Source organism: Python bivittatus, unplaced genomic scaffold (genome assembly GCF_059951505.1).
Source record: "Python bivittatus isolate LINGU-HERP-01145 unplaced genomic scaffold, Pbiv_v1 ctg000410_np1212, whole genome shotgun sequence".
Lineage (NCBI taxonomy): Eukaryota > Metazoa > Chordata > Lepidosauria > Squamata > Pythonidae > Python > Python bivittatus.
The window spans coordinates 1,230,617-1,250,135 of NW_028277067.1; the positions used below are offsets into that span (position 1 = coordinate 1,230,617).

At 40.6% G+C, this 19,519-nt stretch overlaps 1 protein-coding gene across 12 annotated transcripts in view; it reads right to left on the reverse strand.

Moving 5' to 3' along the window:
• The window catches only part of PLEKHM1 (pleckstrin homology and RUN domain containing M1), a 29,562-nt gene extending 17,190 nt beyond the window's left edge, over positions 1-12,372 (reverse strand). For 4 of the 12 annotated variants that reach the window (XR_015796600.1, XM_025167709.2, XM_007429834.3 and 1 more), the window contains exons 1-2: positions 11,928-12,016; positions 252-344 (exon numbers count right to left, since the gene is read on the reverse strand). Coding sequence is in view for 11 of the 12 variants with exons in the window: in XM_007429834.3 (XP_007429896.1) it covers positions 252-305 (54 nt within the window). In the remaining variant the exon portion in view is untranslated. Of the gene's footprint in view, positions 1-251; positions 345-2,748; positions 2,895-11,130; positions 11,185-11,757; positions 11,881-11,927; positions 12,017-12,346 lie in introns of those variants that run through there. The other 8 variants (XM_025167711.2, XM_007429835.3, XM_025167712.2 and 5 more) reach the window with 6 other exon arrangements.
• Between the last annotated feature and the right edge of the window lie 7,147 nt (positions 12,373-19,519).

Sequence of the window (19,519 nt, forward strand, 5' to 3'; positions counted from 1 at the left end):
TATGTGCCGTGTCCAGAAGAAGTCCCAGAGCAGGACTTTAAACCTGAATGCTGTTGTCTATAGTTGACTGAAACAGCAGCATCTTCTGACAGGGTGGAAAGGAATTATACACCATCTATCCATAAGCATTATACCACTTCCATGTTAAGCTCAGCCCTTTCATCTGACAACTTTTTTCCAGCTACTGGATATGCGTCCCCAAAGCCAATGCAACCTTAATTCCAGATATCGGTTCAGGAGTCTGTATTCACCTGGGTAACTTCCTGTGCTCGGCAGCCATTCCCAGTTGTGTGGCTGGAATGCATGTCTATCTTTGCTTCTGTCTCGCACTGACATCACATAACCTGGAGAAAAATAAACACAGAGCACAGCTTTTAGCAGAGCCCAACATAAGCAAAGCAGAATTGCTGATAACTAGTCTGGGCTATCTGTCACTTTCTTATTTATTTACTCAAAAGCAGAAATTGGCGAGTGAAGACACATCTGAGTATGGAGGGGGAGAGAACAGCTGGCAAGATCTTTCCAACTGTCCTTCAAGCAATGTTCCTTACCCCTGATCCCCACTAGTTAGGTTTGCTGAATGATGACGAAAGCATCTTTATCCGTGAGGGATATAAAAAAAATGTTTTCCATGATGGTAATGGCTAAAAAACCTAAGAAAGAACCAAAAGGCTATCTAATCCAGCCTCTAATGGTCAGTAATAATTCCCCTCTCCTTTAGGAAGAACAAAAGAAACTGGCCTAAAAACATGCAGATGCCACAACTCTGTAAGCAGAAAAAAAGTCAGCCACAGAAACACGTTTATGAAGCAACAGATCCAGGTGACTCAGGCAAGTAAACATTGCCTTATATAGCTTAACCCCAAATCCAACCAGTGATAACATTGTTTCACCATCCAAACTTCACCACACATCTAGATCTGGATATGTACAAACATACTTCCCCAGAATTCCCCAGAATTCCTGGGAACTTGACTTCCGACAATACTTAGCAAAGCTCTAAATGTCACATTACATTATTAATTTCCATCCCTCCTTCCCCTCATTTCCTCTGAAGCCCATTTACCAGTCACTGCAGTTAGAGCCCCAGAAAGTAAGCAATTCCTCCCCACCATAAAGCAAAACACAAACTGATACCGTTGATGCTCAAACACCCATCTGCTCCGTTGAGGTGGGTGGATTGGCTGGACAGGGTCACAGGGGCTCAGGAGACCAAGGGCAACAATTGCATTGCTACTCTGGAGAAGGGGTGGAATGGAGAAAATAAGCCCCTGATCTCGAGGCTGGGCTTGTCACAAGACTTCCAGAACTCTGAACACTGCAGTTTTAAAAGCTGAGCACAGCAACTACAAGGTGCATTCCTTTAAACTTTGACTTCCTATCAATGGAGAGGAACTTCACCTCTTCATGTTTGCATGAAGAAATAATATAGTACAGTGATCACACCTCTGGGACCTCATAAATCCAAATTAAAATCTTATCCTGGCTTAGATTCACTGGGTGGCCTTTTAGGAGTACATTCCCTTCTTCCTAAAAATATATTCATAGCAGAATTAATTGGTGATAAGGTTGATTTTCTGGAGTTATGAGAAGAATTGGGACACTACTTTGCAAACAGAAAGCCTTGAGTTCAATACTTAGCATCTCCAGCCATAATGGAGATTTTCTGCACAAATAAGCACTTTGGCAATCTCCAGATATTTTAAATTTCAACTCCTGTCAAACCAGTCAGCCTGGTCAATGGCAAGGGAATGTGGGAGTCATTTATACTAAATGGCAGGAACTGCCTAGCTAGACCTAGCCAGTATTGATCTAGATCAGTGTTTCTCAACTGTGGCAACTTTAAGATGTGTGGACTTCATCTCCCAGAATTCCCCAGCCAGCATGCTCACAGACAGCATGGCTGGCTGGGGAATTCTGGGAGTTGAAGTCTACACATCTTAAAGTTGCCAAGGTTGAGAAACACTGATTTAGACAGACCACTAGCAAAAGACAGTCACATCTCTTTTCAAACAGGCAGTGAAACCTATGGTTGGTGCTTAATGACATGGCTCCAAATTCTATTTTCACTTCCAGGTCTCAGTTCTAATATGGAAAATTGTATCATAAATGGTTTGCGAGCATACAGAATGATTTTATTCCTCCATCCCCCCACCATTTTCATTTTACCCATGGTGGAGTTAAATTGTCTCCACCATGTATATTTTCCTGGACTCACTCACTCTCTCTCTCTCACATACACACACTCTCATACACACACACACACACAATTTTTTTTCTTTATTATTCTCAAGGGCTGAATCTGAATACTTATATTTAATGTTACGTTACTATAAAGTAGCCAACTGTAACGTAAGACCAGAACCCAAACAAATCCATTTGGAAGAAAGGACACTGAATGCCCATGAGTGTGTGTGTGTGTGTGTGTGTGTGTGTGTCAGACTCAGTTAATATTCGGATGAGAGACTGAGACTGGACATGAAAGTTGAGGTAACATCCCGGAATAAAGCATCTGGTAAGCCATTTCCATACTGTTGCCAACAACATGGATCCTGAGACCCCAATTTGAAAGAGACTATGTTTTATAACTTATGATCCAGGTATAAAACACACACACAAATCTATTATGCATGAGAAACTCTGTCCTGAAACACACAAAGCAATAAGCAAACCAGCAACTTTCCTTCATTATTTCACAGATGTTATCACACTTAACAAGCTTGCTTTCAGGATGCATTTAGGTCCTACCTTCACATTCCAGGAACATGTGGGGGCCCCTCTTGAATACCCATGTTTACACATATACAAGGATGAAAACACATGCTGTTGACATGATCTTGACACAAACACTTGCTGCCTGAGAACGGCTGCTTGTATTGACAAATCTGGAATCCCTTACTGTTGCCTTGCACTTCTCATAACAGAATTCTGAAAAACACCAGGCGAAGTGCCAGCATGAGCAACAGCTCCAAGGCACAGTTCCCTAAAATGTCCTGGTAAACAAACATTGGAAGAAAACCTATTGGGAATGGGGAGGGGGGAGCAGAAACATCTTGGTGAAGAGCAGCGCAGCACACAAATACTGAAGCACAGAGCAGGGCAAGCTCCCACCTCAATGGAGCCACAGTTCCCTGGAACAAACAGCAAATGTGGATCTCAATGTACACTAGTAACAACAATGGACGGGGAATGGCCAAGAGAAGCAAAGCCACCTGCCTCAACCTCAGCCTGCCTATATCTCAGCAGCTAGCATAAAACCAGTGTCAGAGAGCATAAAAATGCTGGCACTTACCTGACACAATCCTCTGATTTAAAAGCAGAAACCTTCAAAGGCAAACTGGAGCAGTCTTTAAAAATAAAATAGCCCAAACACATGACAGGCAAAAAACCCACCCAAATGTACGACGTATGGACAATTAGACCTGCAGATCCTGTACTGCAAGCAGAGATTCTGGCATGGCAGCAAACTGTAGTCACATTATTCCACCCATTTACCTTGATATGAACAGTGAGGCAACCTCACAGACTACAGAACAGCATTAGCTATGGCTACTAGTCCTCTCCCAAAGTTAGTTCTTTGAAACAACAAGTCTCAAAGATGATCCAGTTCCTCCTTCTTTGGATCAGCTGTTTTAAGAAAAGGCAGACAGGAGGAGATGACAGACACCAAGTCATCATCTTGGGACAGAAAGCTTTGGCAACTAGAGCCAAGTCACACGGTGACTAACTCAGAACCTGGAAACTTATAGGCCATCCATCTCCCAGGCATGGTTGTATTGTTCCACATAACATGAATGACAAGGCTTTTTCTCATCACCTGACTGATGCTGCCTCCTTGCATTTTAAGTCTTGATTTAGAATGCTGAACAATGAAATCTACCAGGTGCTGAGCTTGACCTATCTATGATGATGGCGAAAAATTTAAAAAACCTTTTCAAGCCACTCAATCACTGAGGATAAAAAAAATCCCTCTGGCAGAATCCATCTTTTTACACAAAATGAGACCGACAGCAAATTCTTATCTCCTACTAAGTCTGCTTACCCAAAGAACACATGTATTAACCCATCAAAAAGAACAGGCCACCCATCTGCATAAAATGTGCATGCAATCATGCATGCAAATATGCACTCATGTGTTTCCAGATACAGATATGGAAACTATTATTATAATTTAAATAGAAATATATATTTTTTTCATTTAGTATGGAAAACTGACTGGGTAACCCTCATGCCTATTATCCCAGTGATAAACTGAAGGTTCCTGTTCTTTCTTTCTAATACTCCTTTATTTTTGCATGAGACATCTTCTAAACAGATGTCTAGAGATCATTTTACTTTCCTTTCTTTTAAAGATCTTTCTCCCTAAATATTGTTTCTAAGCATGTTGGAGCTTGGAAAGCTCGGGGACAATAACTACTATTACTACTATTACTAATAGAATAAAATTAGCATACAAGTGGCAGGAGACCCCTATTTTAGAAGGCTTAACATTTGTTCCAGAAAATTAAATACATTTCAGGAAAACTTTGTAATGATTGTAATGTAGTGCTTCGGAGCTTAAACTGATCTCAGACAGACTTTTCCTCTCCCAAGCATTTTCAAAGGTCACCCAAGCATACAGCAGTGACACATATCTTAGAATTTACCTAGACTTAGGTAGACTTAGATTTACAAGCTAAATTAATAGTTTGACATTCTTCAACTGATTCAGAACCTTCCCTACTCCCATACTCTTACTTACTCATTTCAGACTTCAACAGTAATTTTGATGTTATTAAAACACCACAGCTAGGCCAAAACTTTGTGAAGTACCTACTACCTGAAAAGCCTTTGTAGCTGCTTTCTGCTGAAATGAATCTATGGTGGGAACAGCAGTCACAGTGGATTGACAGCTTGTTGTTGTTGCTCATAGCTTTGCATTTCAGACAATTTTGATTACCACAGAGTAAAGAGTGTGACAAATATTCTAAACACTGCAAGCGACAGGTACCTTATTCTCCATCACCTGTCCAGGGAGACTATTATGAAAGGAAAAAAGATTCCACAACCATGAGCCAACAGACTTAGAAAATATTAAAAAAAAACAAACAAACCAGCATCCAACACTCAGAAGACTCCTGAATGTAGCATTCTGTATCTAAACCTGCCCTTGCTTGCTTTCGTTATAAACTCTATAGGACCTGAAGTAATTCTGGAGAAAATTTCCTGATATCTTCCCTGCTACACAAAGCAGTGATCCAACTATACATTTTCTGAGAAAAATGGCCTCTTTCCTCCTCTAAACTGCACTAATGGCAGGTCAAGATCCCACAAAGTACTCAACATTTTTAGCCCTTCACACAACTCACTTAGCATGGGAAACAGAAGGAAAGCTGTGATGGTTCAGATGAAAGGCCCTTCTACTCTCACATTATATTCCTACAATGGCCAACTAGTGGAAAATCCCCAAGGAGTACATGCATATAATAGTACCTTTTTGTTCTTCTTTGCATTGAAAGGATCCCTTATGCAAGAAAACAGAGAGATAAGCTATTCCCATGCCAGCTAGAGGATTTTGTGGGCACATAAACTATGGCATGTGGGTGTGAATTATGAAGGCAAGGCATTAAGGCATGAATGGAGGCAGTGTCTCAACACATGCTAGTGGTAAAGACCCATTGGTATATGGCATGGTTCTGCCTACTGCAAGCAGCTTGTAAATTCTAAATTGGAAAAGTTGTATTTTTTAGGAAATCTGCTTCACTGATTGTGGTCTATTTATTTCAAAATTTCTTATCCAGTCATGCAGAAAAGGGAAAAGTGATGTAGAGAGAGCCGTTCAATGTACATAAGAGCCCTGATAGATCAGATCTGAGGTTTAGACCAGCATTCCTAGGAAAGCTCAAAAGCAGGATATGCATGTAACTCCTGTTCCACAGCAATTGGTACTCAGAGGCATACTGCTTCAATACTGAAGTTAATCTATGCCCATCCTGTTTTGGAGACATGGATAGCTTTATTTTCCATGGAATACTTGTATATATTCTGAGTTGTATTGTTTCCTTTGGCACGTCAAATTATCTCCCCACTTAAAAAAAATGTTTTGCCGTGCACAGGATGCACAGAGGTGAAAAGGACAGAGAGCAATACAGGAGGAAGAAAATGGACAAACCTGTCCATCCATTCATTACAGGACAGAAATACTACATTCCATCCCCTCAGTTTAAACAGCTTTCTCAAACAGAAGATAATGGAAAAAAATAACATGTGAGTGTGAGTTAAAGAAAGAGTCAAAAGGAAGACATTAATGGGAAAGCTATGATTTAGTTCTTCTTTTATTCTTTCCTAAATACCTAATTTTCTCCCCATAAACTGAATTCCCAACACTGTTATGAGGATGAACTAAACAGTTCTCAACAAGCTCTCACCATCAGCACCTCCCATCCCACCTAAGAGAGAACAGGTCTATATTGCATACACATTCAACACCACTGAGGGAAGTAGATAAGTAACTAATAGCTCCCTAGTCTGGAGAAAGAGATCATCATTAAAACTATGCTTATACCTGGATGACATTAGTGGCTCCTTCCTTCCTTCCTTCCTTCCTTCCTTCCTTCCTTCCTTCCTTCCTTCCTTCCTTCCTTCCTTCCTTCCTTCCTTCCTAACAGTTAAAGAATATTTTTTAAAAGATAAATTTTCTTATTCTTTTATTCTTTAAAAAGAAAAAAAAATCTTACATTTTATACTTATCAATAGTCACTGGTTTACCAATGAATTCACTACTATAATATGAACAATACAAGGTATTATTGGAAGATATCACAAAATCTCTGCCATAATAACACATATTGCTGCATCCTTTGATTAGAAGATATTCCTTTTCCAAAACAGATAGATCGCATATCTTCCTTCCTTCCTGGCAAACTTTTGGGCTGGGAGATTTTAATCAGAAATTCTGTGAAAGAAAAAAAAATTAACCAACTCATGATCCCAAATCTGTATGGGGCCTCACAGTTCTCATTACAAAGAAACATACAAAAATGCAAATGGACATTTAATAAAGTATCAAGTTTAGTCTCTTCAGGGATGAGCAGGGGAGAAAAATTTGAAATGAAGCAATTCAGCAGTTTTGTTTCTCCATTTTTTTTTAACATTGCTTGCTGTACAATCTTTGTATCTTGCACACACATTAATGAGAGGAGATTGTCTAAAAATCCCCAATTTGTTATCTTGGAGTGTCTGAGACTGAAGGTGGCCAATGTCAGAATCCACAAATTCCTAGCTCACACTGTGATTTCCTTGTTTAACATAGGATGGCTTGTTAGACCCATTAAAATGGGGGGGAAATCTTTTTGCCTCAATATAAGTCATGGCCACAATCCATGACTTAAATGCTCTCAAGATCCATGGAACAAGCAAACAATTCATTCAAAAATATGCACACACATCAAAAGCTGAAACAGCATAAAATTAGGAACAGACTATCCAACCATTCATTTCCACAGCCTTGCCCCATCCTGGGTTTTACTTCCTGAGCACTTTGTTGCGTTCATACCCAGGTTTACAACATGTTTAGTAACAATAGCTTACTAAACTAAATCTGATTTTCTGAGCCTGTATGACACATCAAACCATAACCCAACCACAAAGAATGGTTCATTTACACAACTTGCTAAGCTAAGATGTGATTATCTAGTTTGTGTCGCAGTGTGTGATGCAAATCCTGCCACTAATAGTCTGTTTGGGCCTTATGACTCACCAGAGAACTGGTCAGATCGCAGGACTTCCTTCCAACATCTCTGTGTATTCCAGTCCCAACCTCTAAATCTCTGAGAGCATAGTGCCAATTCTGCAAGCACATAAAAAGCACCTCTCTTTAAACTCTTAAAGCAGCTGCATCTTCTTCCAGACTTCTGTGGCTGCTTCGTAAGCACTTTCCTCCTTATTGCTTTGCTGGGAACCCCCCCCCCAAGGCAAAGTAGTTGTTCAAAAACGTACATGTAAGCAACTGACAGAAGCATCTTACAAAGCAGCTGCCCTGGAAAAAGATGCAGCTGCTTTAAGAATTCAAAGAGATGTGTTTTCTATGAGACTCAACATATTGCAAAGGATTTGTCCAAAGATAGTCCTTAACTTTCGTCTGTACAGGAGGCATGTCTAAAGCAAAAACCAGTGGAAAAGTCTTTCAGACTACCCAGCAAAAAACATTAGGTTGTAGGAATGTTGAAGGAGGAGTACTTCATATAGCCCTGTGCTCCTTATACATGTTTCGGAATCCTATTCAAGCCCGAATAGGACTTCAAGTGTTTCAGAGCATTAGAAATTGGCACCTAAATATTTACAAACTGCCTTTCCAGATAGATGGAGTAGATGGGGAGGGGAGAGATGGCTAATATACTAGGAACAGCATGTCACATTGCATCCCTGTGGCATCCTGTTGGGGAGGGCTGGGTCATCTGACTTGGGATGTGGAAAGCAAGATGTTTTGTGCCCATTTGCAGCTGTGTCCTCAAATGCCCAGAAGCTTGACTTTTCTACCCAATAACAGGGAGCAGAATAAAATTCCTGTGATCACTCACCTTTACAAGTGTTTTTGCACTACAATTTCAAGTAGAACATCTGATTCTCTTTGGTAAGAAACAGCTTGCAGTACTCAAGACATATTGATGCAACGGTAATACAAGATTAGTGAAATAAAACCCTCCAATCTAGGTGTGTTCTGCTTCTCAGGAACAAAGTAGGTATGATGTTACTACAGACTTTGCCCTTCCAAGCTTATTTGGGTCTTTTCACAAAAAGATGGCCTAGGAGAAGCAGTAAGACAGGAGGAGGGTTTGCAAAATATGCTTTGCCAATTGGAATAACCTCCCCTGCTTCTGAAGCCCCTGCTGCTAATCAAGCCATTGCTCCCGCTACCAGTAACCAGCATGGAAGCCTCTTCTGACTGGAACTGTGGCACCAGCCAAAGTTTTAAATCCCCCCTCCCTGCATTGTTTCAATATCCACCCTGACCATTTGTGAGGGGGAAAAAAAACCCTACACAAAGAGTTAAACCAGTGTTTTTTGAACTTGGCAACTTTAAGATGTATGGATTTCAACTCCCAGAATTCCCCAGCCACACCTTAAAGTTGCCAAGTTTGAAAAACATTGAGTTAAACTATAGCATGATATTACTTTTACATAAATACTTTATATAAGTATGTATTACAGTACAATCCTATGTGTCTATTAAGAAGTGTATGTTTACTTTCTGTTTTAAATACACATACTGATAAAAGCCCAAAAAGGAAGCCAACTTTGAATGATCTTGAAAAGCTACACAGGTCAGTATTTGGATGGGAGACCACCAGGAAATACCTGGGAAGTTGGAAAAACATCCTGGACAAAGCCAGTGACAAACTACGCCCATACTGTTGCTGAAATAACTTCAGGAATGCATCCATGAAAATTGCAAGAGGTTTTGTTTTTTAGATTTTCATTCTTCCTTTTTTACATAAAACTCAAGGTCACGAACATACCAATCCTCCTGCCTCCTATTCTCCCCACAACAACCACTCTGTGAGGTGAGTTGGTCTGAGAGAGAGCGACTGGCCCAAAGTCACCCAGTCAGCTTTCATGCCTAAGGAAGACCCAGAATTCAGTCTCCTGGTTTCTAGGCCAGCATCTTTTTTTTAAAAAAATTTTTTTTTTATAAAGTATTACAGTTATATAGTACAGATAAAAACTAATACAAACTACAAAAAATAAAAGAATAGAAAGAAAAAATAAAGAGTGCAGAAAAGAAAAAAGAAACAGAAGAACATAAAAGAATAAAGAAAAAATAAGAATATAACAGAAAAAAAATGGACAGAAGTAACCTCCCCCTTCATCTCAACAAGCATAAACAATTCTAACAACTTATCGCTTTCTCTTAAAATACAACAAATAATCTCTTCATCCCATATCACATCTCTTATCTATAGACAAATTCTTAAACCTTCCCTACAACCAAACTGGCTCAAAAGTTAAACCTGACCCCAATGATACTTTTCCTTTGCTTTCTGAAACTGCAATTGCAAGTATTATTTTCAAAGAACCCCATTTCTTAAAGCCAAAGCCTGCTGGGACACATGGGTACCTCAGCTATGCTTTTTTTCCTTTTATTTCCTGTTGGGAATTCTACACCTATCAAACAACCATTCATTCAATTCATACAATTTTGATTAAGTATGCAATCTTATGGTCCCTAAAGCAATGCCTCGGGAGCCTTAGGTCAGATCAGAGTTCTCTTTTTGATATCTAAAAGAGACCTGCAACTCTGGAGATGGAAATTTGACATTTGTTCTCTCTTCCTAACTCAGTACAAATAGTCGCAGCTGTTTTCAACTCAGGAAAGGAATGGAGAACTACCAGATTTGGCTGCTAGAACTGAGATAATTATGAGAAGGTAGCAAAAGAGTTTTTCATGTCTCTTTGCTGCCCTTAGAAAAGGGAGATGCTGTGGGTGAAATAGAGAAGGCTTGCAGAATTTCCCTTACAATGGGAGGAACAATATTGTCCTGATAGAAAAGTCCCCCCAAACAGAGCTTTACTTTTTCTCATAGAAATGAACAATTATTCATTGGCATGGGAGAAACCACAGAGTGTAAACTCTAAGGCCCCAAAGTGTTTGTGGATAAACCTGCTACGGGTGTGTTGCCTACTTCTAACTTGTGCTGCCAAACACTGTGGTTTACTTCTCTGTCTATAGCAAGAGAAGAAAGAAATTTTTGCCTCATTTGAAAAGAGCAAGGCCTTTGTGTAAATTACACCAGGGTGGAACATATGGAGGCTGACAGCAGCCCAGAACATCTGATTATTCTTCTGAGGATTTTTTACATGAACTAGAAGCTATTATAAAAACTGAATTTGGAGAAATAAAAAAGGTAGAAAAACAAGAATCATATTGTCTTCATATCTGATTAATTTACACAGTGAATATATTATAAGACTGTCAGGACTGGAAGAGATGACATAATCAAAATAGGGTGTTAAAACAGATACGCAGACAACAGCACTTTGTTAGTTTAACGAAGACTTAGAAAACATAATTATGAAAATACAAATGGAAAGTGAAACATCTAAGTTAATATTAATTATTATGAAACCAACAAAAGAAGTCAACCTGCTTACTTAGTGAACTTGCAGTTGATGGCGAAAAAGTCAAGGTGTTATTTTATTTCTTGAGCTCAAAAATAGATAAGCCTAGGCATGTACAGGAGAAATAAATAGAAGATTAATCCTAGGAAGCAACACAACCACAAACTTAGACAAGACCCTAAAGAATAAGAATAATGACAACATCGATTTGTTAAAGTAGTGGTCTTTCCAGTAGTAATGTAGGCTATGAAAGCTGGAGAAAGAATGAGAGAAAGAAGACAACACTTCCCAATTGCAAGAAAAACCAAACAATTTCACAGACTTTGGGCATGATTCAAGGGGATGACGGACTAGAAAAACTGACTGCACTTAGCGAAGCGGGATTAAATAGACCGCAGGGAGGACAATGTGCATAGAGGATCAAACAGATTCCTGGAATGTCCCTGGAAGAGCTGCCAGTTATTATCGGAACGAATCAACACAGCGAGCATTTGTCCATACCGTCACCAAGAGTAAAAGCCCACTCCACTCCACGGCACCGCACCAATTAACTAACACAGCGTCACTCCAGGTTTTGATCTTTTTCCCACTGCTGTATTTCGGGACAGAGGGGGGAAAAAAAAATCTTGTCCCAAGCAACGTTTCTCTCCCACAACCTACCTTTTCACCCTTCTTTCCCACACCTTCCGTACGGTTTTGCTCCCCAAAGCTTTCCCCCCTGGCGTCCCTTCAACTCCACCTCGCCTTCTTTCCCCCAAAATATCACTACCGACTCGTTCCCCCCACCAGGGGGCGGGGCCTTAACAGGGGAGGGGGGAAAAGAATCTCACCAGCTCCGCGGCGCGACCCCGACGAAACTCGACGGGAAAACCCGGAAGTGAGCTGAACCAGCGGCCGCGCTCACCAGGAGCGCGCCTGCCAACGTCACCGTGTCACTTAGAGCTTCAAAAACGGAAAAAGAATAGAGTGAACTAATCCTAACTTTCACCAGCTGTTTCTTTCTCTGAGATCGAGAACGGAAGCTTCCAGTGGAGAAATTGTATCTCAGTTTAATTGGGCAGTAGCGTTATTTTGCTTCCTCCTTTCTTAGATCCGTCGAAGACCAAAAAAAAAAAAATACTACTTCATACAGCATACAGTATGAATTCTGAAGTGTCCTGCCAACCAATGCCACGGAACGTAGCGATGGGTACAAAAATTCATGATTAGCCAAATTCACAAAGGATCAGCTATCAATGGCTCCTATTACCTTCAGTACCGAAGCGGCGTGTCTGCCTTTCAGTATCTATTGCTGGGGAATGCAGGTGAGAAGTGCCATTGCGCTCCCGCCCCGTTTGCCGCTTTTCATAGGCATACGCGAGATTTGCACTGACTAGCCTGTTTTTTTTTTTTTTTTAAGGTCAAATTATAGGAGGAAATCAACCCATTCCTGCCCTCCCCAGAAGAGCCATTTAGAATGAACAGGAATTTCTCCCTTTGATGGTTTTCAGGCGGCGGGAGAGAGGATTATACTAGGTCCCCCCATTAAAGTTCTGATTCTGTCCTGGACTTCTTTGTCATACTTTACGGAGAAAAAGCTCGTTTTCTGTGAGGCATCTTAGACATTATTTCTGATGGTCTGCACCCGCTAATCAAAAGGGATTAGGGCCCCACTCTAGCCACGAGAGTGTCTCTCTAATTCTTAACTCTGTGCATAGAAGGAGTGGTGGGCGGGGAAAAATAACAGCCTATCAGAGATCAGAGGCGCTAAAGGGGCAGGGCTTTGGTCGCGGCTGTTGGCTGAGCGGGGCACGTTCTTCGCTTCCGGGCGTTCTAATCTCTCCTCCCCGCTCCCGCCTCTTCCCGCCCCTTTTGTGGCGAGGATGAGCTTCGTGACGAGCGAAGAAACCGACCAAGCCCGCAACTCGGGGAGGAGAGTGCGGGAGTTACGCGATTCCCCCCAAATTGAGTTTCAAACATAGGGGCGCGGGGGACGAGATCTGTCTCGACACACGTCTTTGAAATTGTTGTTCCGAAAGAGTATTCCTGGGCGCGTTCAGAAAGCTGGCAGCTCCAAGAGCTGCCCTGAGAACTGCTTTCAGCAAAAGAGATCAGATGACATTAGCTGAGCTGAGCTATGCTGAGCGCGGGATTCAGTCTGAGGCCAAACTCGACCTGGATGAAACTGAACACGCTCTTAATGTCGTTGCTGCAATCTGGGTCCTGGAACATACGAATAAGAAGCAAGAAGGTGCTCACGATGCAGTGTCTTCCCTTCCTCACTGTTACAGGCTTCCAAGTCAAAGAATAGTTAGCAGGACAGTCTTGCTTTATAAAATGAAGCTCAGCTTCGACAATTTTTTTCTTCTTTCTTCGGGGAATCCTTATGCTTTTAAAAGATACCTGCCAGGCAGCAATACGGTACGCACAGTGAAGGAATGCTGTCCTTGATTTATAAAGCAAGACGACAGCAACCACCCAGTCCGGTTACAAAAAGATGTATCTAGTGATCTGAGGGGCAACTACAGCCTTGCTAAGTGGGCTAAGAGTGCCAGGTACTGAATTTTTGCTCTTCACGCAGACAATGTTGGGGACTGCCATCCTCTACTAGGCTAGATGATTGAAAGCATGAGAAAGTCACGGTCACCTCCAGCTCCAGTTGCCTTTTAGTTAATCGGCTTTTAATAATCTACTTTGATTGGGATTCAGGCTTAGTTTCAGGGCAGAAATGATGTAGCTGGATTACCACGGAGAAAAAAAAAGGGGAAAGTGATCCTATTGATTCTTGGACCACTTTACCCTGGATTTTCTTTTTGTTGACCCTCCCTGCCCCCCACACAAAGCCCCCTGCAATTCCATCTAAACCAAAGAATAGAAGCCTCCTTACCAGGTCAAGGACGACCCTAAGAAGGGAATTGCAACATAAGAACAAGGTGAAAAGAGAGCCAGTTTGGTGTAGCAGTTAAGACATCAGACCATGAGTTCTAGTCCTGCCTTAGGTACAAAGCCAGCTGGGTGACCTTGGGCCAGTCCCTCTCTCTCGGCCCTAGGAAGGAGGCAAGGGCAAACCACTTCTCCAGGCAGTCAGCAGAAGTCAACACTGACTTGAATGCACAAAAACAAAACAAAGCCCTTAAGGTGAAAAACTTCCATCTTCAATCAGCCTCCTTGCCTCAAGGTTCCATCTCCTTAACAATGGACTTTCCGACCTCTGCTGCCTCCCTGAAAGGGTCGCTTTGCCTAACAATAGAAATAACCCTAAGTACACAGACAAGACACAGACCCCCAAAGTTGCCAGCAAATCAGATTCCTAGGATTTTCCACCTTGCAGCCCTCAACTACTATAAAAACCTTTGATTTTCCATTGTTTGGGGATCCCTCTTTCTTGCAAAGCAGGCACCCAATAATTGTTGCAATAAACATGGTGCCTTCTCTGCTGTGCTCTGTACTTCTGAATTTTCCATGGCAAAGAGGACTTTTAAAAATTAACTAAGAGTTCCCTGTACCCGTGAATGATATATGTGCCAGTCTTGAAGCTTACAAAAACTTACTTCTGGTTAGAGAAGGCAATGTGAACAGTAATTTCTCTCTTCTCTCCAGATTATTGATTGACTGTTGCAGCACCTGTGGTCTGGAACAGCCTCTCCCCAGAGATCCATGTGGCTTTTTCATGACATTCAAAAATGTCATGAAAACTTGGCTGTTCCCCCAGGGCTTGGGGTAAAGTGATATTAAACCCCTCTGGAATTTTATCTGGAATTTTACCCAAATAAGTGTCCCTTATGATCTTTGCTTTCATTGTTTTGTTTTGTTTGCTTTTGCTGTAGTGTACAAGCTACCCAGATTCTTGTAGAATTGGGCAGCTTCTAAACTGAATAAATAAATATAAATGCTGTGCTGTGTGGACATTTCATTAAGCCAATAAATTAAGGAAATTGACATTATACTATCTCATTGTAGCCAAGTATTATGTTCCAATCATGTTCCCTGGAGCCCACAAAGGCTTTGCTGCAGCTCCAATATTAGCTGCATCAACCCCATGCATGGGACCAAAAATGGGAGATGATGTGATAGCTAATTTATGAACATATATTCTTTGCTAAAGGCTTTGAAGCCAATCCAAGAATCTAACCCTTTTCTCCAAACATTAACTACAGGGATTAATAATACCCTTAAACTGATCCAAGACAAACTTTTTAGCCTGGAGAGGCCCAGGAAATTACAGTACTTGCTAGTCACAGTGTTTTGAATTATCTTAATCGTTTTCCAGATTCTCAGTTACATAGGAAAAATCTATCCCTAATCCAAGTAATCTGATAGAGTTTATAAAAAAAGTTTTTAGAGTTCTTTCACTGCTAGCTGATTTTTCAAAACTGAAATTGAACATATTAACAAAATCCCCATTATGAAAAGATATTATTGTTCAGTTTCTGTGAAGATGTTTTTGTACAGATTTAGACAAAATCTTGGTTGGAATGAGATCCTAAGTAGAACAAAATATCCATCTGTCTTGATTTCACTAAGGGGATAAATCAAAAAGCTTTAATAAAGCACATGCTCTTGCTAAATCTGTGAAGTTGCAAAATCTTATACACTTCCCTTCTATGGTTTGCATACACTATTGGGGTAAATGAAAACATTTCAAATCCTACCCACCACTGAGGCTTTTCTAATGGAACTTCTGTTTTTCTAGATGCTTAACTCTGTCTTCAGGCAATGAAGTGATGATGGACAATATCACTTCTATCATTATCATCAGTTTAAAATATTTTTTTTTCAAATCTTTAGCTAATGACTGGGCATACTGCCAAGTAATGTCTATCTTCTTCACAAATATGCATAACCAGTCCAACCAACATAAAAAATCAGGAGGCAGGGACTTGATTGCATGGTTATGGCTGCCATTTTAACTTTTTTCATATCCCTGACTAACCTCTAATCCTGCCAAGTAGGTTTGATTTTTTAAAAAAGGGAAGCCAAAATGACTGTGTAACCTCCCACTTCTACCTTAACTGGAATGGTCTCTCTCTTGATATCTATGAGACATCCCCAGACATGGTTCTTAGGCATCTACTGAACACTTACCACTTTTCCTAGGCCTTTACTATGTGAATGTTGCCTTTCCGCCTTCATTTTTAATATGCGTTTTATTATTTTTCATTGTAATTGGTAATGTTCTCTTTCAATCATGTTAATTTTCCTTGTCTACTCCTTGCGCAGTGTAAAAATAAATAACAAAATTGCTTCAGTTTGTCTGTGGCTTCTGCTATAAATACAAAGGAAGTGCAAATACATATGGTCTTTCCAACTCTCCCACAGCTGCAAGAATGTTTGTTGGGGTATGGCTCTTTATCATATTATAAACCCAGACGCCACTGCAGACCCCATGCATTAGCACGTGCCTTTAGATCAATAGCTGCATTTTTAAAAGAGCAGCAGCAGCACAGCAGTGCCTCAGAAACAGACAAGGTTCCCTTGTAGATTCCACTTTGACATCATGGCAGCTTTTGATACCATCAACCCTTCTGTTGTTCTGGACAGGCTATACGAGTTGGTTACTGGAGATTAGGCTTGAACTTGTCACATTCTTGCTTGGATGGTTAATTCCAGAGGGTGGAATTAGCAGACTCCCATAAAGAATTTCCTCCTTTCTTCCATCCTAATTTTTATTTACAGGAAACTACTGAGAGAGATCATCCAGAGATCGTTTGAAATACCACCAAGGGTGGGCGACATTTTTATCTTTTTCTCAACAAAGACAGAGAATTATGTGGTAATGGACAGAAGAAGGGTTAGGAAACTGAAAACTAACCAGACATGAAGAGAATATGGGTGTGTGTGGGTGTTTAAAGTATTCATCCTGATCTGAATAGGGTTGTCAGTTGTTTTGAGAGAGCTTCCTGATCCAGCGTTGTCCCTAAAAGCTTGAGCAGGCTCTGTGACAAGAAATAAAATCTCTTCATCAGCTTTGGCTGATAAGCTAGTTGCCACTTTTGTGGAGGTGGCAACCTGCCTACACTCATGCTCTGGTAATCTACCACAGGGTATTGTTTTCAAAGGGCTGCCTTTGGAAAGAGCCCTGAAATTTCAGTTGAGCCCTGAAATAATGCTACAAGATTTTTGGAGACAATTTGGCCATGCTACTCCAGTATTTCATCAGCTACGCAGGATGCTTCTAGGCTCTACATCGAGCATTCTTTTTGACTTGGGACCAAAATTTTAGAAAGAGTGCTTACTCTCACATCTCTCTGTTTGAACCACGAAAGCCTACTGAAAGGATGTTTTCAGGTGCTCCTGCCAAGCGAAGTGAGGAAAATAGAATGCTTTCACTAAAACGGGAGATTAGTCTTATACAGCTAATTTTGTTATTTTGCCATCAAGTGAAGATTTTTTATTCCCCAGTCTTTTTAAGATCTGCTATGCTTTCATTTTGCACTGCAAATGTTGTAGATTCTTAGTCACACTGTGAGACTGACTTATTTCATTCCCTGCTACTTTTTTATGTTACAGTTTATAGTTTTATAAGATACAGATCTGATATTGTATTCTGTATTTGAGAATCTGAAAACAATATTATTGAACATTTTATAGAGATGCAATAAATAAATGAATACATACACATACCAGAGTAATCTTGGCACTGTACAAATATCGTGTGAATACATGTAATGTGTTTTGTAAAACATCCTTCTGGCACCAGGAAACCTATAATCTCATCAATGGTGGCCACTATGGCCAGGAGTAATAAGAACCTTAGCCCAACACAGTTGAAAGGCTCCAGATGGGAGAATGGCTGTTCTGATATGTTTTAACTATTAGGATAAGGATAACAATAAAAGAGGTGCATGTCAGAGAATGTATTTAATAATATTCAGTATAAACAACAATAGAAATTTGTACAGTGCTCTAGATAATATACAGCTGTATTCACAAAAGTATGGTCAGTCTTCCTCCTCCTCCTCCTCTTCCTCTCCTGAACTCCTGCAGATATAAAAGGAATAAAAGATTACATTACAATGTACTTATTAAACTAGATTTTCTTCCAATTAGTCTGCTCAACTTATAGTAGATCTTCTAAATATATATATATATATTCTAAATGCTTCTAAAGTAATATCCATGTATTGTCGTGCCATTATTTTTCTGAGCAGGGCAAGAAATTAATACAGTATTTCATAACTGTTGAATTTCTGCCATGCTGAGTAGCTACCATGCAGAAAAGAGCAGAAGAGAGCAACTACACATAAGGGATCGAAAGAGTCCTAAGACAGGCCTGTCACACTTCATTCTGCTTCCTGATTACTCCTTCTTGGCTTTTTCAATTGCTCAAGCAGCTAAAGGTAGGATAATCACTATCCCTTTCTTCTGTTTCATGTAGGAACCAACGACACTGCCAGAGAGAGCTTGAAAAGAATATCAAGGGATTATGAACAACTAGGCAGGATGGCAAGAGTTTGAAGCACAAGTGGTGTTTTTGTCCATATTTCCAGCTGAAAGTCCAAAGAGTAGAATGGACGTGTTGCTGTTTACCTTCTGCTAAAAATCAGAGAATCAGCAACATTCCCACTATTTGCTTTGCCACCAGCACTGCTGACGCTGATCTTGCTAAGAGCTGTATTTGTAGAACACAGTGCCTCATGGGAAGTGAACTCATTTACTGAATTAGCCCAGTTTCCTGGGTTGGCACAACACATGGAGCCATAAACTAGCCAACCGCATTTTGGCCTAGCATCTCATGTGAACCCAACCTAAATGTGGTTGCTAAGAGGACAGTTCAGGTCCTGAGAATATTAACCATTCTAGAAGCTGCTCTAAGAGGATTCTAATACAGTACAGGCAGAGTCAGAGTGGCAGTTTCAGCAACACTCTGGCAACCAGCCACCCTAAGAGGAGAGGACAACCCATAGAATCCTGTCATGGCAGCTGCTTCAAGGCCCAGTAGCAACACTTTCTAACTATGGTAGGGGCAGGGAGAAGAGAGAACTGAAACCCTAAGGCGAGCCATTAAACAAGCTTCCAGAGGCGTCATATTGGGAACTCTGGCTTAATCTCTTCCAACAAGCCTGAGGAAAAAGCCACTTTGCTCTGGCTTCTCTTCCTTGGCATGACTGAAGGAAATGTAAGAGTATTCCTGTGCCCCAGTAAATAAACATCTGTGCTAAATAAACCACCAAAGTTATTGCAATAGGTAGGAGGAATAAAATGGATGTGACTGAACAGCATATATCAGAGTACTGTTCGTTAGCAAACCAGTGTTTGAAAGGATTCTGACTTATTGAGGCATCCAAATGCAAATTTACTTAGGAGTAAAACACGCTGTAATCTCTGGGGTTTATCTGTGAATTGGTTATATAGATCAGGATGCATATTTTTGTATCAAAACATCAGAATTGTAGCAGGCAGAACACAATACTATCTTGCCTACTGAGATATTTTAACTTTG